At 38.8% G+C, this 26586-nt stretch overlaps 1 protein-coding gene across 1 annotated transcript; it reads right to left on the bottom strand.

Moving 5' to 3' along the window:
- Positions 1-1216: 1216 nt before the first annotated feature.
- On the bottom strand, positions 1217-21812 carry LOC110835343 (uncharacterized). Its single transcript, XM_022075471.2, has 7 exons — positions 21469-21812; positions 12337-14898; positions 9901-10089; positions 8078-8103; positions 6341-6780; positions 5311-5440; positions 1217-1694 (listed from the first exon to the last, which is right to left on the bottom strand). Exons 2-7 carry the CDS (start codon positions 14873-14875, stop codon positions 1470-1472), a joined length of 3549 nt encoding a protein of 1182 aa, XP_021931163.1. The 5' UTR covers positions 14876-14898; positions 21469-21812; the 3' UTR covers positions 1217-1469.
- Between the last annotated feature and the right edge of the window lie 4774 nt (positions 21813-26586).

The raw sequence follows: 26586 nt of genomic DNA, 5'->3' as shown, positions 1-26586 counted from the left end.
AATTAGGTTAACAGAAACTTTTTAAACTGTCATGTGTTTTGCTGGGTAGGAACTTCAACAGGGAAGGAGGTTTCAGCCTGGAATCCAGTAATTAACCTAATCAAGCAATACAGGGTTCCACTAATCAAAAGGCAGGCCCAAGCAGAGCAATCAGTTTACTCCACCCACTAGCCACCCATTGGCTCGTGCTCAGATACATGCACAAGCCTTGGGCAGGTATATATGCGGGCTGGTGTGAGCACACAGCTGTGACTAGCCATAAAAATGAGGGCAGAGATGGCCCTTAGAACATCGGCAGAGTTACGCGGCTGCTGGCCTGAGATTTTATTAATGACATCCGCTGTGAAAGCTTCGCGTCATATAAAAAGGTGGTATTCAGTTGACACACATGGAAGTGTAAGATACTTAAAAGAAAATGAGTGTGCATAAGTATAACAAGTTACATCAGTAAGCAGAACAGTGCAGTTCTTTCTGTAAAGTAATGACAATAATACACCATCTTATAAAACATAAAAATCAGTAGCTATACTTAGAACTGAATGGACTATTACAAAATCATGACAGAATTTCTTTTTATGTATTCCTTGCACAATGTGCACGAAATGACCACGTGTCTGTCCACACGATTCAATTCAAGAACCACTGGATGGGTTTTGATGAAATCTGATTTTATGTTATGCTACTGGAGGCCACACTAAATGAGCTTTGTAATTTCCTACATTTGGTATACCAAAAAGGTGGACACATGACTTATCAGATGGGAGTGACACTATCACTAAATAATATAGGGTCATACAGTGATGTATGCCAATAGATTTTCAAAGACTACACACTATATGCACATGAAAACCATGCTTATATTATTTTCTTTGCAATGCTGTTTGTTTTTATACCCAGCACAACATACTTTGTATGGAGCAGTGAAAAGTTACAACACTGAAGTTACAAAGTCTATTTGTGGAAGCACAAGAATCTTAGTTTACATAACAGCCAGTATTTCCCATAGTAGTTACAGTCACTAACTCTCCAACTAGAGATAATGGGTCTCTGTGTTGTTTTTCCCTATTCTTTTTGCCTTTCACTGGGTGTTAACCAGAGCACACCTTAAGCAAAAGTACTATACCAACTGAAGGAGACATAACCGAATTTGCATAAAGAAATACAACATGAGGATACTGAGTATTAGTGGTATATGCTTATAAATACAAACTGCAAATGAAAATCACACAACATTTTTAATGCCATCAAACAGTATTACACATCAAAAACTGGCACCAGTATCTAAAATATTTTTAACTTTTTACTTAGAAATTAATCAGTGAAGTGAAAAACAAATCAAACATTGATAACATACGTGATAATACATGGTTATGATGAAATTTTCTGGCATTCAAGGTGCCCATGCGAATATTTTAAGAACAGTAAATATTATGAACTTATTTGTAATAAATGAAAGTTTGCTCAGTTCTTCAGAATTCATTATGCCAAATGGACACTGTAATATGAAATCCAAAGCTCTTTTTTAAAGTGTCAAGCAAAAGGTCAGTGAGTACCAAACAATCATGCTGTTGTTCACTGGTAACCGTGTGGAATGGTACAACAGGGCCCTGGTAACTCACACTTCGTAAATCTAGCACATTTGCCAATTCTATGCTGTACAGAAACTTGGTATCACCACTATATGTCTTCATCACCTGCAACAATGAATAATTTTGTAAGTAGCTGTTTATGCAATGACAAGCTTATATATATGTTAAAGTAATTATATTTTTCATATTAATTTCATGGATATCCATTAATGTTGAATCATCGCTGAATTATGTCAGCACTAGACAAGATATGACATAAAATAGGATACACATTTGGAAAGAAGACATTATACATCTTATCTTACACTTAAAGACATTTGAGTTTGTCAATAAATTTAATATAACAATATCAATGACATCACATGAAAGAGATTAATTAATATGAATAGCTTCCAACAGACCACTAAAACCATAATGAAATTAGTGGTTTGGAAAATGCTCATTGATGTTAATAAGTATAAAAAATAACATGGACACAAACTGATAAACTGAGAATATGTTCCAAGATTTCAGATGAATAAAAATAAGATCTCTGTTCTTTTCCATTATTCACCTCGAGGAAGAGAATAAACATTCATGTACACCTTGTGGCTAGTGTACAAATTAAACTATTTTCTTGCCTCTTCTGGAACAATGTTGAAAATTCAGTTCTTCCAGGACTTTTGTCTGGAGACATGAAATGTGAATATTAAAGAAGCAGCTCAGGGAGTTGACTCATAATTTCTTTGTACATTTTAAATTTCTGAGGACCAATCCATAAACACTTATGCATACTTCTTGTCTGCAGGTGTTCCTGGGTGGAGATCATGTATAAGTTTGACTATTGGGTGACAGCCACAACTCACAAGTTACCTACACAGAATACTACACCCAACCATCCCATGCAGAACTTCATGCAGGTAAGTCAATTCACAAAGGTTATTGTACAGAACGTGCTGGACATGACCCAGGAGCACATAACACTGGCAGATCAACCACAGGAACTCATCAGGCTTGTAGAACATTGTGTCAACTCCACCTTCTTTGTACACCAGAGAAAATTCAACCGACAAGTCCAAGGGACAGCCATAGGATCCTCATTATCCTCCTGCTAGCCATAAATATTCATGACAACTTTCAAAGTAGAAGCCACTGACTCAAGCTTCATGAAATTCAAAAGTTAGCACAGATGTGTGAACGATGAGTTTGCATGGTCACATGGATAAGCTCGTGTTAAGGACATCCTTGGCCACCTAAACTCCAAGAACCAATTTCTAAGTAGTAGTAGTAGTAGTAGTAGTGGGTTTTAGGTGCATCAGCTACTCTGGCTATTAGCGCCTGGTTACTAGTTAAAAATGTGCTTTTATACACTGGTGAATTACTCACCAGTTGGTCTTAGAATCATAACAAGTGGTAAAGTTTGATGTCATGTAGGAATGCTAATACTTGTTTTAAGACTTCAGCATCATCACCTAGCATTTCTCTGATAGTGGAAGGCAGGTGAAACATCTGGTGTCTGATGGTGTACCTCGGGCAGTTCAAGAGGACATGTCTGATGCCAAGTTCTACAAGGGGTACACATGGGGGTGGGTGGATTGCCAGACAGAAGCTAAGGACACCAGGCACTAGAGAACTTTGAGTTGTGACATCTCTGGCAGCAGCATTCTCTGCCTCATTACCGTTACTACTTACGTGGCCTGCAATCCATGCTACTGTAATTTAAAATCCTGTTTGGAGAGTGTGTGTGGGACATAGTACACAGTTCCAAAATAAGAGACTTCAAGGACATCAGCTGTAAAAAATGAGCTAAAAGAGTGCAGTCTAAATTTGAAGGTGTTTGTTTACATTTAAAATAAATATGGAATCTATTAATCCATTCACAACTGCATAATCTCCATAGTGTGTGAACATCTCTGTACAGAGTATTCAGAAAGTATCTGGTGGTGTGGATGCCTTGTGAAAGTTGCAAAGGTGAGTGTCACAATGGGGAGTGTCTATCAAGAATGATGGCGTATTGGGGATTCTAGAAGGTATGATGGTGGGTGTGGTGATATGAAATGCTTCCAAAAGCTCCTTGAATCTAATACCTGTCAGATGGGTTGCCTTGGATTGATTAAAAATCTTCATTTTAGAGAGGGTTGGTGAACCGCACCATACGAGGGGTGCTTCTTGAGGGCAATCAATTTAGCAGCATAACTGAATAGCTGAATTTGTTGGAGTGCAGGGTCTTCTGATTTTGAGTACAGAGATGCATTGCTGAGGTGTGGATAGGATCAAGTAAAGATAAAATTAGTTTTTATGCAGAAGCATAGATGAGTGATCTGTAATCAATCTGTGAGTGAACAAGACAATGATAGAGCCTTAACTCTGCCTTTCTGCTTGCTCCCCAGGCAGCGGTTTAATATAAATATGTAAAATGTTCAGTGATCAGCTGACATTTCATCCTAAGTTGTCGAACCTGCATTGACCTGCGGCCCCCTCCACCCGCCAGTATTCAGGATGAAATATGCCTGAAGAACTGGATGAGGAGGCAGTGGCAAGTCACAAGGAGCTCTGAAAGCCCAGGGTAACCACCTCCAGAGGTGAATCCCATAGTTTGCCAACTTGGAAGGCACTTGTGCTGACTGATGTCACCCACCAGCAATAGAAATGGGCTGATAATCAGCAAGTCAAGGAGGCTGTCTCTGAAATGATGGCCAAGTAGGCACAACTAGTGGTCCAATTACTCAGCTACCCTGGCTGAGGTTTTCGGTCCTTTCCTCAGATGTAAGACAAATGCCAGGGTATAAATGAAAAGGTGCACTGCTTGCCTTCCCCAATCATGAAGGCCTTCAGCTGAAGTGATTCCCCCCTCCCTAAGTCATAAAGGTCATCTGCCAAAGCAACTGCAACACTTCTTGGTTCCAATCCCAGAGAGCCATCCAACCAAAATCCTTAACACAAGGGACAAGTTGCCTAGTGGGACGATCTCCCACCAGCAGCCATAGCCCCTAGTTTGAATAGGCAAGTCCATATGCCATGAGATAATTCTCTTTAGCATTAGCACACCCCCATTACCATTTCCAGTAATGCATTTCATACGCAGGAATGGTGTAGCCTAGCAAGGGACGTTATCTTGTGCATGTAGAGGACTGCACCCTTAATTAGCTGTATGGTTGGTTGATCCCACTCATATTCACCTTGAAAATGGCAAATGCTATGTTTTGCCAAAATTCTGGCTACTACCAAACATTCGACGCGGCTCTCACTCAAAAGCCAAAGTTATACACTTAATGCATTCTAATTTTATCTGAAAGTGTACTGAAATGCTAGGGCAGACAGAAGGACACAGTACTACAAGTTATTTCATATCAATCAATAAATCTGATGTGATGCTTGTCAGCAACCTTGTATCATGTGCTGCCTGCAACATCAACCACACACTGCCTCAAATAATGAAACATTTTAATATCACAATATGGAAATATTCAGCCAATAAGGTCAGAAAGCACCAACACCATATGGAGACACCTAACTGATAAATGCTAACAAGGTGAGTGGAGATACTACTTACTGGACAGTGTTTAACAAACTTCACTCATGTTACAAATTAATAGATCATGCAACATCAATGAAAGTGTAAGGAATTTGTTCTGAGTGGCTTGAATGGAAGCCAGTACTTAAATATGTAATGTTTACACTTAAGATATAAACATTTTATTTAATTAAATAATTATCAAGTTAAATATGAGGTGCTACATACCTGTACCCACAGACGTTTATTTTGATCAGATCCTTTATGACAAAGAAAGAAGCAGCCCCAACCAGGAAGATCAAAGGCATGAACAAGTGACTGGAAGGAACATTTACTCATAGTATGAGTGAATTTCTGCCTGTAAATAAACAGAGCACTTTATTAATTGTACTGTCACTGTTTATCATTCAAGTATGTAACTGTTGATTACCTCACTGTTCACATTCATAATTAAATTTGGTGTAAAGTATTAATTGATACAAATATAAGACTATACAGTAACTTGCAACAAACCTTATTATTTTGAAAAGCAATTATAATACAATAAAATCTCAATATAACAAATTTCTAAGGACTGTAATGGTTCTTCATGGAAGGTATGCTGATTTTCAGCACTTCATACTCTGCTGTTGTGGCTATTAACATTATCTACTTAAATGGAATGAAGCTTCATCACTACAGAAAACATTATCTAAAATGTCTATACCCCCTCAAATATAGTGTGTAAACCATCTGCAGTAATGAAATAGTTTTTCCTTATCAAGTTCCTCAACTTCATGCATGACATGTACTTGGTGTGGATAAAGTTTAAAAAAATTTGTGTACACTTCCATAAGGTAATCCACTCTAAACAGAATGTTTTCTCAGCAGCATTCATGGAGAGCATACAAAAGTTTGATGGATATTATCCAAACTGAGACATTCTTCATCAAGAACGGTCTAAAACAAGGAGATGCTTTGTCTCCCTTGCTCTTTAACTTTGTGCTAGAATATGCTATCAGGAAAGTCCAAGATAGGCAGGAGGGTTTGCAATTGAATGGGACACATCAACTATTGGCATATGCTGATAATGTTTATTTATTGGGGAACGATATGAATACAATAAAGAGGAATGCAGAAGTTTTACTAGAGGCTAGTAGACAGGTGGGGCTAGAAGTAAATTCAGAAAAAACCCAGTATCTTCTCTACATACTATTCTTATTTCCTTAAAATTTCAAAACTTCTCTTTAGAATCATAAATATGGATGGCAATACTTACCTTTTAGGTATATCAAAGAAGTTCCTAGTTATCAGTTGACTATGTGAAGTTTTTAAATGGACCATCATGTCCTTGAAGCTATGAGCTTGGTTACAATTATCTACTAAGCAGGTGTATGCACGAAAGAGACATGTCTTTTCATGCTCAGCCTTGTCTACCTGATTCACTGTCTCAGAACACCCACTGACACGATATTTGCATGGCAATGGCAGCTTCTCTATCATTGCCTCTGCAAAATAGTTACGTGTTTTTGATTTTAAGGACTTGCACAATGGGCATGAGACAACTCGTTTCCAGCAGTGGTTACACATGTGATGACCCCTTTCACATTGAAAAACAGGTGATGTAACAATTTCAAGACATACTGGACACTCCAGGATCTTCCACATATCAGTTAAATTATTTCCACCTTCCTGGAATCTTTCTGTAGTCTGAACTTCCTGCACATAGAAGAAAAGTATAACTTACTACAGACAAAATGTAACATTTCTCCTGCAGGGTGGTATACAAAATGTTTATCCTTCTGAATCCTGCACAAAAATACTACATGTCACATACACACCAAGGACACAAGCATAGAAAGTTGATTTTAGTGCATAACATGTTCAATATAACTCCCAATCTGCTCATTACCTCTTCTAAACAAACTTGTATATCTGTAACATTCAAGAAAATGATGAGAAATAATTCTGGAACCAGAGGTTTCAACAGAATATCAAGGACCACATTAACATGGTGTGGCATGGCTCCATCTTGCATAAACCACTGGATACTGATCTGCAATCCTGTTCAAATAAGTTATGGCCTTTGACTGTTTCATAAAAAAAAATGCCTGAATATTCTGTGGTTTGATATGGTAAACCACATGGTAATTTTGTTGCCATAAGAGTTTCATGAAGCTGGTGTGGATGTTCCATGGCCCAGAAATAAACATTTTTCTTGTTGACAATTCTACCAAATGGTAATGGAGAACCATGTTGTGGAGATATCTTCGTCATGTCTTGTCGAAGTATCAAAATGAAGCCACAGTCTTTGTTACATTAAGCAAGCTTATGCAACACTGTTATCTTATATAGAAACATAGAGAACTTAGTGTAGAATTTGCTAAGCTGAACTCCCCAGTTCAGCTGATGCTGTTTTCATTGATTTACTAAGGCTTCCACTGCATTACCACTCTCAGAGTGTCCATGTTTTTTACCATACAGACACTTGAAGCATGAGGCTTTCTTCACTCCAACACCATATCCTCTTCAAATTGCATCTTGAGTTTGTGACTTACTCATTTAGCAAGAGACCACCTAGTGCCACAATGCACATGAAAATGGCTCTGTACCACAGCAAAACTCAGCAGCACTCTGAGAAAGTTTAAATTGAAGATTGCTGTCTTCTGGGTTATTGCACCATGTAGTCCGGTAGAAATCTACCAGACTACATGGCGCCACTGAAAACCTCAAATCCTACAAAGTTTAAATTTCATTTAAATCCATGTGTGGAAAGCCCAGGAATTCAAACGCTTCGCCTGAAAGGTTAACATCTGCAATGGCTTTAAACCTTGTCCTTCCTCACTTGAAACTGTTACTATTCATGCTCATACTCAGAATTTTGGAGATGTTTCTTTATTCACTTCTGGTTTACCACACAAAAATTGGCACAGATTTTTCACATATAGAAACCAAAATAATAATCTGCAGTAACAAAGTTTTCTATAAAGTATAAATTCAATTACAATGTACTTACTTTGTTAACCATAATGGCCACACTTTCTGAAACAAACAAAAAATCAATTCAAGTCAGTAAACCAACACACTGTAATACCTTATGAGCTAATGTAAGAGAAGTTACTAGGGTATACCCAAAGGCAAGATTGTATATCTCAGCAAACGTGACTTTAAGTCCCTACCATGGGTACAAACTGCCCATGTCTCTCCGCTCTACAACTGCAGGCTTCAGGGGACTTCTTGTTGATTACATCATGTCCCCTTTCAGCAGTAAGCCGTTGGTACCACACAATCCTGTGTGCATAACAAATCTACAGGGGTGGCAGTGGAGTATTAGACTCCTTGGAGTCTATGAGTGTGTACATGAATTGAGATAGGGTTTCTGATACCAGGATCTTATTACTGGGGGCAGTGAGAAGTGTGCATTTAACCTTCACTTCTGAGTTCCACATGTTATACGCCAAAGGCTGTGGGCAGTACAACTGAGATAGGATAGATCCTGGTGATGAGGCAGGAGTTCATAATGTATGGGGCCTAAAATATATGTACTGTTTATAAACATAAAAGGGGAAGAAGCTGTCACACACAGCACATGGTGGAGCATGATTCAGACATGCCAAGTATGGGAGGTGTTCAGCAAGAGGACAAATTTATAAGTAGAAAAGGTTAATTAGAGAGACGGCTAGATGGAATTTGAAAGTGGAATGAGATATGACAATGGAAAGGAAAACTTGAGAGCCCCTTTGCATCACCCTGTCGGGACGCAGACCGACCTACCTCAATGGACCCATTAAACAGTATATGGTTTAAGCCAAACGGAAATATGTTGTACCATTATATCATTATACTGCTAAAAATTGTATACATCCAAACCAATACCATCTTGAATTCTTCTTGGGCTATCAGCCGTGTGAGGTCACTTATTAAAGAAAATACCATTTTGAGAACAATGTTTCCTACAATAAACCACCTTACATGGCTGGTAGACTGAGAAGAATTCATTATACTTAGTCATCATGAAAGCTTCACATCACACAATACCACTGTGTGTGTCTAAAATGTTTCTAAGACTTCACAGATTATCAGATTAATTTGTAACTGATATATTCGCTTTAAGAAAAGGTTTTCTTATTCAGTAATAATAAAATCTGTTTAGTGTAGACCGTATCTTTGGTTGCACTCCATCTGTACAAATATTACATATTCAATGAACTTGAAAGGACTGGGATTATTTTATCTCAAAGCCTACTGTATCCTCATAATGGAAGGTTTTGTTTAGTCTGGCTTCAACTGTGACAATCACCAGGAATAGCTGGCTGGGTAGGTTCCAAGGTCATGTAGGAAACAGAGATTAAAAGTATCCCACCATGCTGCAGACTGAACTTCAGCCATACATATAATGGTACTAATATACTTTTAAAAATTAAGGAATGCAGTATGGTGTAGGTTTTGAGGTTCTCACGGCAGTGAATACAAAGACGATTGTCTTCTGATTCAGTGCCCTGATGTAGAGACAGCAAGGACCTCTAAGACACTAGTAAACTTCTACCAGACTAAATGGCACCACAACTAAGACAGCCATCTCAGCATGCTGGATGTGCCAGGAACTGTCGAAATATGGCTACAGTATACTGACTTTTAACACACAGCCTGACAGTGTACCAAACTGGAATGATTTGGATGATAGAGATAATAGCATTCACAGAAATCCAGCATAAAAATAGGTTATAAGATAAAATTAACTTAGAATCCATGTAAAATAACAGAATGTAATGAGAGTGAAGTCACGTGAACAGAATACCATCTAAGATATAAATACTTATAACCTTTTAATGAAATAACCTGTTTGTTTCTTGGAGTTATAAAATTGTAGTCTCAGTTCTTCAAATGACAGGGATGAATATTCTGGCATTGCTGTGATGTGCTGATGTTGAACAACAATTAATCTGACAATTCCATTCTCAATTTGTGTGTCTGTATCTTTGACAACATTGAATAGCGCTGATGGTTTGTGTAGTGTTCTATGAAAACCTACAAATCATAAGGAAAAAATAATTAGTCTCCAAGAAATGGGGAAAAAAAAGTAGAAAAAATCCCACAGCATGACCAAAAAATTATGGTGTGGTTTTCAATATTACATATTTATGAACAATTAATGCTACAAGCATGCGTAAAACACAGAGCAAAGGAGAAACCGAAATATTATCTATGCTGCTTCTAAAGTTCAGTGTAAGGTTCTGTCAATTTTCACACTTGATAACACTTCATTTATGTAGTCTGCATGGGTAGAAACATAGTCAAGTACGGTCTTGAGATCATGCTAAGGATTCAGCCCTCTCCTTCTCCAATTCAATGCACTGAGAAATGCTCATTTATACCTATACAGTGCAGGAAGGTACAATCTCCATAACACTAAAACATCATTCTTATAAATTGAAATTTGTGGTTTACATCAATTTTTTTCCACAAAACTCTAAATGAACATTATGCAGGATGGTGGATAGAAGAGGTGTGAAATATTGTCCAACTTTGTCTCCAAACATTATTATTTTTACCCATGGGACTATACACAACTCATGAGAGAATTGAAAGAAAAAAACTGTTTTGATTAAAGAATCAAATCAACCATATGGTTGAGAGTGGAATTTTATAATCTCAGCCAGGAATGGTAAGAATTGTAAAAACAAAATGAGCATGTGTGCAAAAGCAACAAGTGGGACTTTAATTTAACTTAATTAAGAACACATGCAAGTTTTGTGTTCCATTCATGTTCTAACACTAACCATTACAAAACAGCAGAGCTTTAAAATCACACCAGAATGTTACACATTTCCCAAAAAGTGACAATGTCTAACAAAATACAAATTTTGTATCCTTTCATACTGTGTGGTTCTGTACATACATACATGATACATAAACCAACTACCTTTTGTACTTGTGTCAAACTTTATTTATTTAAAAACCACAGAAAAATGTACAAGTATGGACAACACAAAATGTTTCATTAGAAAAAAAGGCCAGTGTCTGAATGAAGTGAACATGACCACCTTGAATGCTTTCCATGACCTATTGCTAAAATTTAGAGAGACTGGCATGAACATTGATACCACAATGCAAAGAGGACATACAATTAAACATCAGTATAGCACAATGACCAGACTAGACGAGAGCCTATGTAGATCTATACCAAGCCCATTAATCAAATCTGTTATACTGGACAAAGCAACCACAAACCTCTCCATTCAACAACAGTCAACACTAAGGTGCAGGATACATAATAATCATGAATACCAACACTACCGTACATGGCTAGGATTGGAATATACCACCTCCACAAGTAATACTGACAGCAAGCACAACTAAACATTATCTAAACACCTGAAATGAGGAGGAAGCACCAAGGAAATGGTTAAATCAAACAAAGTGAAGTGGTACAAGTGTTGCAACCAATGCTTTTATTCACACACACGCACACATATGCAGCACACATGAGTAAAAGTACCCAACTGCAATAATGGGTCAATAAGGTGAGCAAACACTGATGCAATGTATTTTCACATTTTAATCATCTTTGAGCATGCTCCATACATTTTTATACAAGTCTGACATTACTGTAGGGAAATAATTTTAGTTAAGAAGCCATTCAACTAAGAATGTGAAATTTTTTAAAGCTTTGAAGTTGTATAGAATTAAGCAATTTTAAGAATGTGCAAATGTAATTTCCTGGAATTGAGGAATACACAAAGGCCAGCTCACCCATTTACTGACTAGTAGAAAGTGAACTAGCCTCTTAGGAATCAATAATAATGTAAATGATAAGTGTAGTACCTAATCGTACAAAATAAATGATGTAGCTTTAGGAAACAATGTTTAGTGTCCTGGAAGGAATTCCCTAACAGCTGTCACATATGTTTAAGCTGACAACTGCATCCTATTATAATGTTAACTTGCCTTCTCCATTCTAAGCTGCGCTACCAACACAAGTAGGACCCACCGTAATGTTTTTCAAGAATAACAATAAATAAACCATTACATTACTATTTTATTACTGAATTTATGATTCAATAAACCATGTTTTACCAAAAGAACGATGTTCATAAACATGTAGGGGATTGCTGATGTTACATGTTATAGAACACATGTAGACACTGACAACTGTCGAATGACCAAAACATGTTTGTCCATCACAAATGTACAAACGCTTATATTAGTGCAAATGGTACTTGGTTAATGTAACAGTTTTGTTAAACTATACAAAACCAATGAGTATTAACTTACATGAACCAGTTTGTGCAAAATTGCTTGATCTTCTTTGTAGATGAAATTCTGATCTTCCCTGAACACACAACTCTGTTTTGTGTTCTGACGTTTTCTTTGAACCACTGGAGTTGAAGAGTACACTGCTTGAAGTTGCTGGTGATGGAATTCCAAAAGTGAATGTCTTATTAATTATATCTGTATTAAAATTATTTGATGCTACAGTTGTAACTGGTTCCCACACAAAATCTTTATCACGTTTCATTTTGACAGATCCAAATCTAAATAGTGTGCTGCTACCATTGCTAAATGCTGTCATGTTACTAGCATTTGCTGTTGAGCTCTGGTTACCAGGGCTGTTCACTTGGAATATATTTCCAAATATATTGTTTCTAACTGATGTATCTTTCACAGACTCATATTTTAGAAAATTAAAATCAGATCCAAATATCGGTTTTGAACTGGAGTGACTATATCTTGTATATTCAGCTACGTTCTTCAGTGATGATTTCTGGATAGTATACCAGGAACTAGAAGGATCATTATCATCTTCATCAGTTATGTTAGGTAAGGACATTGCAAGTGCAGTATTTTCAATTCTTGGCACTTGTCCTAACTGATCTATGCTCACAACTGATGAATTAGGCAAGCTTGATGATGCCTGTGCAGTTAAAGGAGAAAAACGCAGTGTTCCACAACTAATCAATGCTGTGTCCAATGACTTTGTTTTAGTGTTAGACAGTCTATTGTTTTGTTGTGATGTATTCATTGTGTTTGAATATACATTCACTCCTGACCACGTAATATCTGGTTTCAAAGAAGTACCTGTTCTTGACACAACAGTATCCATAAATGTTTCAGTACAAGGTTCTCCACATTTTAAGGATGTCCCAAATCCAAGTGAATATTCCAAATCAGATGAGGAAGTACCAAGATGGAAGTTGGTATCTCCAGGTTTTGAAACAGATGATGATGAGATTGGTGAACTCAGAGTACAAAAATGAACACCTGAGAAAACTGATGAATCTCTAGACACATTATGAAGTGCTGGTGAAGCTGACAATTTTAAAGGTATGTCTTCAGCAAAGGAATTTTTGGAGGCTGGCATGCTTGAAATCACACCAAGAGCTGTATTTTGTTCACCCTTTGGTGAGAAAGTAACACTACCTTCAGTTTTGTCAGCAACAGTTTCAAAAAGCTTATTACAATTTGTAACAGAACTGGGAATTGAGCCAAAATTCTGAGTTTTGACAAAAGAGTCCCTCTGTGGCTGTAACGAAGAGGTAAATGAATCTGATATAGAATCTGTTTTTGATATGAATGTGATGCAATGAGAGCTTCCTGCTGGTGGGGATGGCGATGGATGTGATGCCAATGAACTGATCCCAACTGATGTTTGAGGTATGTCTGGCTGAGATGTACTCATGGAATCAGTGCCACTTAACTTTCTTGACACAGTTCCTGATAACATAGCACATGTCTCTGTTGCTTCAATTGAAGAGGTTGTATTTATTGCAGTTCCTTTGCTTACAGATATAACTGTGATTCCTGTGGTATCTGTATATGTCTGTGATACATTTACACTCTCAGAAGGGCAACATTCAGTTTTTTTCCCTTCAGAACCAACATTCATTTTTATCACTTCAAGCTTACCACAGGGAAACTCTGTGATGGCAGGTGGCATGAGTATTTCACTAGGGAGCATCATACAATTCACTTTGCTCTGATTTGTGTCAATTCCACATGATAATGAAACATGCTCAGTCTCAATTTTATTTTTGTGCTCAAAGACACTTGGTGTTGCTGCATTCTCACTGCAATTAAATGAAAATGGCATGTCTAATGGTGGTAAAGAAATGTTCATTGTACATGAATCAGGAGATGTATTAACACAGTCATTTACTGGAAAATTACTATTTTCTGAAATATGTGAATCATGGTTGCACATATTGCTTCCTACTGTCATGGAAGTATATGAAAAGTTACAGCTTCTGAGTTGTAAACCACATGCATTGTCACTCTTCATTTCTTTACAAACCACATTTTCTTCTGTTGCTTTATCAATGGCATATAGCAAATCCTTGCTGCTACATGGAATTTTACTAACTTGATTATGGTGCACAGAAGAATCTGATTTTTGTAGTTCACACTCTTTTTCCGAAATAGTTAAAGTGTGTTTTTCAACCTCAATTTTGTTACTGCCACAAATATCTAAAGTTCCCAAAGCATCTACCAGAGGACTAATGTCTCCTTTATTAAGTGCTTCAAGAGAACAGTCTTCTACACAACTCATGTTTTCTGACCTTGGCCTGTCAGTTGTAGACTCATTACAAGTGACAGAGGCAAGAACAGCATCAGTATAAGCACATCTGGAATTAATTCCACGTACTGCAGCAGCATCACTAGAAGCACATTTAAAACTAAGAATATTATCACAGGTCTGACTTGATGATGACAAAGAACAGCTTCCAGTTTCAGATGATGTCTCATCTTTAACCATGTCTGAGTGATCTCCAGAACCATCAAGCAGCAGGTTTGACTCTTTATGAGCAACTGGCATACTGCTGATGCAATGTGTATTATCTGTGAAAAAAAATATATACCAATCTTAAGTCCAGATTCTTATAGGACAAACTATAAGCGCATTTTAAGAACAAATCTGCACACAATAAAATCTTATATAATATTCAAATAAACTTTGTAATCAAACTCTTGCTTGATAAATATTTAAAATACAGCCAATGGAAAATGTGCAGCTTGAGGTGGAGAAAACATGAGCAAAAAGATTAGATGAAGACAAAATAAAACAACAAAATTGAAGCAAAGTATTAATAACAGCTTCATATGTGAGTGTGTATATATAAAATCACGTGAAATCTCATTTCAACACATGAACAGACAAGTCCCTCGTGCCCTGTCTGTTCAAACAATATGGCAATATGCAAGTGATACCTGCATTGTGCAGTGCTGAACTTTCCTAGACTTCAAAGTTCAACTTAAACAAGAATGAGCAAAATTATGATGTGTGTTCCACCCATGCTACACAGCTACCTTAGAGGTGTGCACATGCCAAAAGATTAGAATTTCACTTGGCCTGAGGAACATTTGGCCCAAGCTTGCAGTTCATCTTCAAATATGTTACCTGTAATCCACCCTCCTCTTATTCCAGCCTGAATGAAGCCAGACCTATTTACAATCTGCCTTTGAACTTCCTGATTTCATCATTCACATCACCTTGCAAATCACATCTTGATCCAGATGACATCTCTTCCAGAACTTAACCAATGTTATTGAACTCACAGAAGACTGTGCCAGTGGCATGCAGTATACAGCATCAAACACTTCAATCTTTTCCATAATAAATTAACCTGACAGTGTCATTTCATAGATCTAATCACACCTTGGTCCATGGGCTGTGTAACAGATGTGACTTTGGGGGGCAAAATCATTATGATTAAGCTATTGTCCAAAGTTTGATGACAAGGTACACAGTGACACTGATTTCTGTTTTTATCCTCTCTCTTTCAGGATAGCCAAAAGTGCTAGAACAAAATGCTTACAGATCAAATTTCCAAAAATTTCCCTGTCCATGCTCTTATCTGGTTGTAATAATGGACAGAAATGCAATTTACTTCAGTACCCTTTATCAATTGTAGTTATTTCAGTTTCTCCAATCACTACAAGTTTCAGTTCATGACTTCTAGATATATTTTCAGAACACATGACCATACAGCAGTCTTCAAATTTACGCCTGGGAGCACATTCTCTTTTTAAAATGAAGGGTTATTGTTGGCAAGCCTTTCAAGCATAATCCAGACTAATCAGCATTGTACATTTGATCCACTTTCAAGTTTTGTACAAATTTCTGAAATTCTATGTGGAACATGTCAGCTGCACTATCATCAGCAATAAGTCTCTCTCCCTGTACAGCAATTCTATAAATGCAACATTGTTGCTTGAATCTGGTCAGTTATCCAATGAAGACACTGAACTCACATTCCAATCTCAAAGCTTCATGAATAAACTTGGCTTTTTGTGCACAAATGGAACCAGAGATTTATGTATGTTCTGCTTGCTTCTGGTTAAACTACTGAGGAAGCGAAACATCTATCACTTCATGTGGATACTCTTTCATGCTTTTACAGTTGAAAGGTCCAGCACCCCTGTATCTTACAAATTCCATTATCATATTTTGTTGTTAAAGCATATCCTACATCTCTGGCTAATTAATGTTAGCTTTGTTTTGCTGTAAGTATAACTTTTCATGTTTTTCAGCCATATTACAATTCACGTTACTTTCACTGAACAAACACAGAGTACAACATAACAAACATTATCTTATGGGCTGACAAATCATGTTAACTGGCTTGTATGTAATAATCACATATTCTCTTTAGCATTATCACAATCTACACATTTTTCACTCATTTCCTATTGCTCTGGGTATGATTTCCACACAGAAATTTTAAAAAATGGAGTTCAAAAAACTGAACAGTTGAAATGAATATTTGAGTGAATATAGCACATGCATTAAAAAGAAAAGCATTTACTACAATCACCACTATGCTAGCATACAATTCTAATCCCTTGGATAATAGCAAATACAAATGCTCAAGTGAGGTATTCATTATGATTAATTCACGTATTTCTTTAAATCAGTGTATTTGTGTAATAGATCCCTTGTCACCACAGCATGACACGTCCTCAGGTTGTGAATGGATAAGATAGCCTCCACATATGAAGGGTAGCTGTGAATATATTGAATAAGCAATTGTGGACAGCAGACAAGGGGTGGTTGGGCATGGGGCCAGCAACTCCTCACCATAAAAATAATAACTTGTTATGAAATGTTACACAGAGACTCAGACAGGGGGAGGATTCTTTGCAATGACCTAAGCAAAGGAAAATGGACACGAGATTTGGGACATAGAATGTAAGGAGTCTGTATAGGGCAGGTTCACTGGGAACAGCTGCAAGAGAATTAGCAAAGTACAAGTTTGATTTGGAGGGAGTACAGAAGGTCAGATGGGACATGGGTGGCTCTGTACCAGAAGGCAATTTTACATTTTTCTATGGAAAGGGGAATGAGACTCAGGAATTAGGGACAGGATTTTCTGTACACAAGAGAATCATATCAGCAGTTAAGAGAGAAGGGCTTGTTATTGACAGGATGTCATATTTACTTTGTGTGCCAGTTCAAATAAGCTACAATGAGCTTCCTAACTTGACTGGAGAAAGTGTTATGAACAAGAATAAGATACAATTTTAAATTTTGAAACATTTCATTGACAGGAAAATAAAATTTCATATATTTATCACATGATTACCAGACAAAACTTTATTACAATTGGTGATACTCATAAAATGTTCCCTTTTATACTGTGGGGAGTTGGAATTGACTGACCAAATTATTATAAAATAAAGAACTGAAGAGGAATCAATCATGGCCCATATCCTGAAATTCAGTGCAAGAGACTAAGGGGCCGGGTGTGTGTGTGTGTGTAAAAACCGATGATGCAAGTTGAATCTTTACACAAATTAATTATGCTGAGAATAGAGACAATGACAGTGAAAGGGAGTGACATGGGAGAAACAAAATACTGCAGTGATGGGTATTGGGCATAGTTCGCTAGTCTCACAAGTTGGTCAACATATACCAGACTACACATGCAACATGCAACCTGAAATCTCACCTTTGTTTATTCAGTCTATTCCTTAAACAACTGTGTTTCACCATCTACAATACTGTACACAGACACATGTGTAACCCTTCATATGACGTTTACTGTTGCAACAATTAGATTTCAACACGTACAAATAAAATCACCAGATTCAAATAAATGCATGTCTTCATGCAGCATTTCAAAACATTCAAGGTTTAATACTTGGTTCTCTGCCTTTTCCCCATGAAATTTTGTACTACCAACAAAAATTGTGTTAAATAGGTACAGAATATGAGGACAAAATAATTGAAGAACTAGAAACAACTAAATTTCTTGGCCTACAAATTGACAATGACTTACACTGGGAAACACATATTCATACATTACGCATAAACTAAGCTCAACATGCTTTGGTAAGAGAACTGTTACATCGCTCATAAAAACAGGAAATTTAAGATTAGTGTACTTTGCTTACTTCCATTCGATCATGTCATATGGAATTATTTTCTGGGGAAAGTCAACAGACAGCAAAGAAATATTTTACATCCAAAAAGTTGACAGTGGAACCACGGTTCCGGAGAATCTGACGTAAATACGTCTCTGTAATGCAATGAAATGTAATGTAATAATTCTTATATAAGAAAAGTACTTTTGATATTCTACCAGCACAAAATTATCTAGTCTACAATACACAAGGGATTCATAGCTCAGCTCTTTCCGCAATAACGAACGTGGATTGTTGACGGCAGTATTGAAACACAACAATGCCGAGTAAACAGATGACGTAACAATTTCTTAGGTAATATAACAATGCACGAAGGAGTTCATATAAAAGCTGACCATTGTTGTCGGTCCATATTTACACATTGTTGATATACATCTTTCACATCTTCGTTACACACTCCGTGATTTACGATACCCCATTCTGAATAGGTATTATGATTGGTATGGGGGCTTTTAATTTCTACTTTCTGCCTTCTATTATTTAGGTAGGATTTAAACCATTGTCCTGCTATACCTTGAATTCCATAAAATTTCAGTTTCATTAGTAATATTTCATGGTTTACACAATAAAATGCCTTGGCTAGGTCACAAGATATTCCACCCACATGCATTTTATTGTTAAGGGCACATACAGTTTCATTAGTGAAACTAAACAGAGCCTTTTCTGTTGAGAGATTTTTTTCTAAATCCAAATTGCTCCTCGACAAGGATGTTGTTTGAGTTTAAGAGTAGAGTAGAGTAGAGTAGAGTAGAGTTTATTTACATTCCATACATCCTTCTTAGGACTCAACCAAAGGATGTAGAACATGTCATATCATAAAATATACATACACTTCACAACTTTCAACACAAGTACAAGAACGTATTTCACATATCAATGTACATAAATTTCAGATTCTGCAATACAAATATGAAAAATAATTTTACAAATTAATATACATAAGCCTCAGAATTTTAAATATAAATACAAAACTTGCTTTACATATACGTAGATTATGGATATAAAGCTTAAACATTTTCAGCAGAGATGAAATCATCTACAGAATAGGAGTAGTGAGTAAAGAGGTAATCTTTCAATGCAGGCTTGAATACCTTTATATCATAATTTAGACTTTTAATTGTTGGTGGAAGATTATTAAACAACTTGATACCTGTATAGTACACTCCTTTCTGATATTTAGTAAAGTTAGCATTTGGCACATATAGATCATGTTTACGTCTTGTATTTAAATTATGTACATCTGTATTTCTTTTAAATTTATCCATGTTTTCCACCACAAATGATAGCAAGCAGAGTATAAATTCACTTGCAAGTGGAAGTATATTAAATTTATGAAATAATTTTCTACAAGATACCCTGCTTTTGACACCGGCCATTATTCTAATTATTTTCTTTTGCATGTAAAAAACTTTATTACTGTCTGTTGAATTTCCCCAAAAGATTAATCCATATGACAATACAGAGTGAAAGTAAGCAAAGTAAACTAGCTTTAAAGTATCTATTGTCATGAGTGGTACGACTGTTCTCATGGCAAAGCATGCAGAGCTTAATTTGGGAATAATATACTCAATGTGTTTCTTCCAATTTAAGGTACTGTCGACTTGTAAGCCAAGGAATTTGTTTGTTTCAACTTCCACAATTAATTTTTCTTCAAAACCTATATTTAATCTAGGATATGTCTTGTGCTTAGTAACAAATTTTATGAAGTTTTTTTTTCAAAATTTAGTGCCAGTTTGTTAGCTCTAAACCATTTGTTTATGTTGGCAAAGACATCATTCATGATATTTTCAAGATAGATCAATTCTTGGTGTGCAATAATGATACTTGTATCATCAGCAAAAAGAATGGGTTTGGATATAGAGTTCACAGTTGCCGGCAAGTCATTTATATATATGAGGAAAAGTAAGGGCCCAAGAACTGAACCTTGTGGCACTCCGTGATTTACGATACCCCATTCTGAATAGGTATTATGATTGGTATGGGGGCTTTCAATTTCTACTTTCTGCCTTCTATTATTTAGGTAGGATTTAAACCATTGTCCTGCTATACCTCGAATCCCATAAAATTTCAGTTTCATTAGTAATATTTCATGGTTTACACAATCAAATGCCTTGGCTAGGTCACAAGATATTCCACCCACATGCATTTTATTGTTAAGGGCACATACAATTTCATTTGTGAAACTAAATAGAACCTTTTCTGTTGAGAGATTTTTTCTAAATCCAAATTGCTCCTCGACAAGGATGTTGTTTGAGTTTAAGAAATTATTTACTCTCTTGCACATAACTTTCTCAAAAATTTTAGAAAATGTTGTCAGCAGTGAAATAGGTCTGTAGTTAGAGATGCAGGATTTTTCACCCTTTTTATATAGTGGTTTTACTTTTGAATATTTAAGTCTTTCAGGAAACATTCCTACAGCCATTGAATGATTACAGAGATAACTTAATGGAATACTTATATAATCCACACAAGATTTAAGTACTTTAGAAGAAATTCCATCATAGCCACATGAATTTTTTGACTTGAGAGAAGTTATTATACTTTTAATTTCATTTGGTGTGGTAGGAATAAGATTCGGACATAACCTTCATATGCCTAACACTAACCTCAGTAAATATCAGAAAGGAGTTGACTTTACTGGAATTGAGTTATTCAATAACCTTCACCCCCCCCCCCCCACTACAAAAGTTCTGAATCACGATATAAATAAGTTTAAGCCAGCACCAAAGGGGTATCTCCAATCTCACTCATACTACATAACATCAGACAAAAACTCTCTGCTAATATAAATATGTGTAAGCAATAGTGGGTACGCTTTCTTGTCAAATTACTGTCATCGATATGCTGTAATATTTGCATTAAAAATACTGTATTTATCCTTGGCTTGGGCCTACGAAAGATCTATGGAATATAAATAAATTATAGTCTTGAGAAGAACGTTAAGAACTTCTATGACGAATAGTGCAGTTTAAGTAAATAACTTACTGTTAATGGTCTACCGGTCTTCAACTTCTACCTATTTCACCAAATTTCTGTTTGCCTAACTAACCTGCAGCGGTTACATGAAACCGCGTATTACAGAATCACTTATGTCCAAAGGCAAAAAATTCCGGAGTTTCAAAATATTAACCGAACAGACACTATTTATAATTCACGTGCTTACAGGTTACCTTCCGCAAAAAACAAACGTTCAAAATATAATATTGGAAAGAAATTTTAAATCTTAGAGTACACACACAGAGTTTAGTTTCTACCACAATACGAAATGTGCAACGAACTACACTCGTTTCATAACACAGGTTATGTGATCATGACGCGGATGTAACACGCAACGATAAACACACATACCACAGATAATGAACGCGCAGCTACGGTAGTGCCTCTGTAGTGTGCTGCCATCTTTTAAGAAACCAGTAACATGAGAATCAGTTTCATATCCATCAAAAGGGAAACTATTATTATGGTAGCAAGAATTCTTGTACCGTGTAGTCCGGTATAGGCCGTGTTATTCCTCCTGGCCTCTCGCCGGCGTGTTACGGGAATGTAGAGGGGGAACTTTCACTGCACTTAAATATTTCAAAGAATTTGAATAGGAGGCATCTTAAAAATTACCGAATGTTTTTCTGTACGTTGGTATCACAACTCGTCAGTGTCAGCAAAACAACCTCACGTGTCCACAACTGTAACACAACCAACACAAATTACCCTTTATGAAGCAATGTCGGAATGTGAACAAGCCCAAACCCACGGCGCCCCCACAAACGAGAGGCCAGCAAGAAAAACACGGACAGTAGAATAAACCGACGTTTCCTTTCTTCATCATCAGGGAGATGAGTAAGCCATGGGAAACAAAGCAACCAAAAACCTAACTAAGGCTCGATGCACACGAGCGAGAAAATGTCGCGCGAGCTCGCAGCTAGGAAACCCGTGACAGTGCACACGTAGCGTCATCGCTGCGAGTTCGCCGGAAAACTCCCACCAGTACTAGATTGGATGGCAACCAAAATGGATGTGTACAGAAGAAAACGTGTAGTTTTGCCTATTTCGTTTATGAATACATCCATAAAAAACGCAATAGGAAGTATTGGACACACCCGTTGGTTAGTTCACGGCTGTTAAAAGGGGCGTTCGTGACAATGTTTATAGATTTAAGAGAAGATGAAAGTAAATTTCATAATTATTGTCGTATGAGTATAAAGTCGTTTGATGAGCTAGCAGCAAAACTGGATGCATCCAACAAAAGTAAAGATTCTGCGATGAGGCTTGCAATACCTCTAGAAATGCTGGTTGTGACTCTGAGCAGTTGCGAGGGTTGCGAGGCACGTGTGCACTGCCCAATGCTTTCACACAGTCTGCTGCTTCGCGGCGATCGGCGAACTCGCTGCGAAGCAGCAGTGGTTGGCGAGCGCAAATTGCTCGCCGCGTCCTCGCGGCGAACTCGCGGTGTCACCGCCATAGTGTGCATTGCTCCATTGCTTCACATGTACTGCTAAAACGCGCGAGAAAATGACGCGGCGAGCTCGCGAAAATAACTCGCTCGTGTGCATCGAGCCTAAGGACGAGTCCTGCAAAAGCGCGAACCACCAAACGTGTGCCGACCAGGCAAGCTCGGTGTTAGGGGGCACCTCGATATATCGCGACGATTCAACCCATTCTATTGGCTCTCCCAGAAACTACACTTTTCCCGGATTTTCGATGCGTCTGTGGCTACGAGAGCCGTGTCATCCGCGTACTTCGCTGGCTCGACGTGGCCGTGGGGAGAAGTGTGTCGTTCACATACAGATTGAAGATCACAAGGGAGAAGAGTCCACCGTCATCAAATCCGGCCCGCATGGCACGACGTGTGGATGTAGCCGACTGGAAGGACGTTTGGAATGTTCGGCAACAAGGTTGGGTGAGATGGTTTTCACCAGGTCGGATGGGAAGATGAAAACGGCTGGCTTATAAAAGAGGCCTTTGACCCACACTGTATCGAAGGCTTTGGCCATATCCAGGAAAACCGCGCTGGTCAGAGACCTCTCGTCCAAGTTTATGTTGACCCTTTCAACGAGACGGGCCAGCTACAGCTTTGTGGTATGTCTGGGTCGAAACCCAAATTGCTCGTCACGCAGCAGCCCAAGCTCGCTTAACCTCTTGTAGGACCCTAATTAGTAGGACTCAAAAAGTTTGATGACCGTGTCAAGAAGACTGATGGGTCTGTAGGAAGAGGGTAGCATGGAGTCCTCCCCCGGATTTGCTACAGACACCACGCTAGCGTGTTTCCATGCCGAGGGGAAATACTGCCCGCTCAGGTCTGCGTTAAACACTTTAGTGAGAAAGGTTATCACGCGCCTTGGTAGACGTCTCAGAACCTTGTTCGGAATACCATTCGGGCCCGGAGCCTTGCCAGCCTTCAGTCCCTTGATGGCCTGAAGAACCTTCGAGGTACTGGTTAATTTCAGTTCAATTGCGGGGTGGGGGGCATACTCGTAAGCGCACATCGCCCCGTCGGGTCGTGTCGTCACCGGCTGAAATTGGACCTCAAGGCTGTCTGCAAGGACTTCCGCTTTCACGGAGTCCAAAGGGAGTAGTCTTCCCGGAACTTACAAGGGAGCGACAGAGTGGGAACTTGCACTACTCCCTTTTTCATATTCCATAGCGACTGCCCTTCGTTGACCAAGGATTCCAGCGTATCGCTCCTCTGTTCTTTCCTCCACTCGTTCAGCTAACAGGTCACCTTCATCAGAGGGCGGTTAACCCGAGCTTTCAGAGCGGGGGCCCTCGTAACTAGCCACTACCTTGTCAGCCGGCTCTTCAGGCGTATTTCATCCTGAATACTAGCGGGTAAAGGAGGCCGCAGGTCCACGCGTGATCGACACTTGGGAGGAGATGCCGCTGTGGCCTCGTGGATGGCGCTGGTCAGCTCCTCGACGCACTTGTCGATTGCCGACTAGTCGTTTAGCATATGTTTTCTTGGGAGCCTCCTTTCAAGGCAAGCCTAGAATTCAATCCAGTTCATTTGCAGTCGCTTGAGTTTTGAAGGGATGACCGGCAAACGGTGCCGATCAGGACAGGCAGGTAATCTAAGATGTGTGGGTTAATCAGATACACCGGTTGGACGAAGTCCTTGAAGACCGAAATGTCATGGAGGTCAGGTATTCCGTTTCGATTGTAAGGAGTCCGACCCGTAGATCAAGCAGGAATTTCCGTTGGCGTAATCCCGCAGGAGTGAACTCCTCGCTGAGATCAGCATAGAATTCCAGTCCGCGTGCTTCGCGTTAAGGTCACCAGCCACTAAGAGTGTGATCCCCCACAGGTCAAGTCCGACTCTATCCAGGGCCGCGTGGGCGAGAGGTATGCCGCCACGAGCTTCACTTTCCTGGTTGCCAGCACCAGGTGAATGGCTGTTGCTTCCAGTTGCTGCAGACCCAAGACCGGCACAGGGTAATGATCTATGTCCCTGCGGACGAGGATCGCCGTGCCTTCCCCCGGTCCCGGTGGCAAACACAGTTCGCGACCCTCAGGCCCCTACCCGACGCTAGGTGCGTCTAGTTGAGGAGGCAAACATCGACACCGTGTTCACCGAGGAACTGTATCAATTCCGTCTTCCTGCCGCGAACACTATCGGTATTCCAGAAGACGTTTCCCCCGTGCCTCCTACGCCTCGCAGTCACACTCAGCTACGAAGAGGATCACGGTTTTGAGGACAGCTCGTCGACAAGCCTCCCCAGTTGGAAGGGCAGAAGCCGCGGAGAAAAGACAACGTGTCAACTCGACTCGGGCCTTGGTGAGAAGGTTTTCAAAGAGGGGGAACTAACCTCGTGAGGCGTAGGGTCAACCCTTTGAAAGGGGGTGGTTTGGAGTCCGTCGCCGGCACTTAGGGACAAGCGGGCTTACTCTTGGCGTCCGTAGGGGCAGCCTGTCTCTCGGTCCGTCTTCCTGTGCCGGAAATGGTGGGGGTGGGTGGGACAATTGAACACGCGGCCTCCTCTGACAATGTAATGTAGTTCTTGCTAGAGCCCTTTCCTCTGCTCAGGAGAAAGCATAGGTGGCTCCGATCCGGGCGCTAGTAGGCGCGTGGAGACTCCGTACTTTCGACCACGCTCCCCTTGCGCAAGTTTAGCAGCGGGCGCCTTTGTCTCCTTCCTTATACTTCAGCCTCGGTAGTTTGAAGTGTGGTTGCCCCCGCAGCCTCGTAAGCTTCCACACTTTAAATACATACATAGGGAATGCATTTATTTAAGGTTTTGTTAAATTCAAGATTTCGTGTATCTGGTTTGAATCTTTGTACTAAAATATCTTCAACACTGTGAATATATCTAGAAAGGTTTTAGAAAGTACACGTATTCTTGCATTTCGGCTTGAAATTTGTGTCCAATTTTAAATGTTTGCTCTCACGTAGGGGTGGCACAAGACCCGGATGGGTGCGTAGCCGCAGTTTCGCTTTGACAGCGCTTGCACTGCATGGGCCCCTAGGAGAGCTGTACGTCTCCATCTTCACCCGCAGGCCGCAGAAATCTGTGAGAGCGTGCACCTGCGCAATGTCCAAGAATTGTAGAATTAATTTCCTACAGAAGTCATGAACGACTTCATCTTGTCCGAAATATACACGAAGAAACTTGCTTATAAATAAGCGGAAATGTAGCTTCGAATATAGTAAGTAATCTATGTTCACATCTTCGAACGCCTGCCTCCTTCAACAACGCGTAGTATTGTCGGTTTTGAGTCACTGCAAAATACTGAACTACTGGTTCTGTTTGCACAGGCCTACCTAGCAGCTGATAGAAGGTGGGTAGAGGTTCCACTCTACATAAAGACATGTTGTGATCAGAATCTTTCAGATGTACGCGAACTACCAATTGAATAGATCTTCCTGTAGCATAGGCTTGCACTCGGGCAACATCATAGTATACGCAAATATTGTCAACATCTGTATTCGTAATAAGAGAGACGTCTTAGCTCCAGTAAGATTGACAGGTTAGTCGGTGGTACAAGGACTGAGGAATGTCTTCCCGATGAAGTAACAACGATCCCTTCCTGAAATTTTATTAGTTTTTGTTGTAATATTAATGCCGTGAATTCTAATTCTCTCATAGATAGTACGGCCTTTGTTAATTTATCAAT

The sequence above is a fragment of the Zootermopsis nevadensis genome, unplaced genomic scaffold (genome assembly GCF_977971745.1).
Source record: "Zootermopsis nevadensis isolate Lab colony 2312 unplaced genomic scaffold, Znev_1.0 Znev_ptg000011l, whole genome shotgun sequence".
Lineage (NCBI taxonomy): Eukaryota > Metazoa > Arthropoda > Insecta > Blattodea > Termopsidae > Zootermopsis > Zootermopsis nevadensis.
The sequence above is the reverse complement of the archived record's forward strand: the minus strand, read 5'-3'. Positions and strand labels throughout refer to the sequence as shown.

Excerpts from the sequence above, each read along its gene's own strand:
- LOC110835343 (XM_022075471.2), bottom strand. The coding sequence starts at position 14,875 with ATGCCAGTTGCTCATAAAGAGTCAAACCTGCTGCTTGATGGTTCTGGA. Across the intron at positions 10,090-12,336 it reads TTTTGCACAAACTGGTTCAT|GTTTTCATAGAACACTACAC; the intron begins GTAAGTTAATAC and ends TATGATTTGTAG. Across the intron at positions 8,104-9,900 it reads TAACTCCAAGAAACAAACAG|AAAGTGTGGCCATTATGGTT; the intron begins GTTATTTCATTA and ends TGTTTGTTTCAG.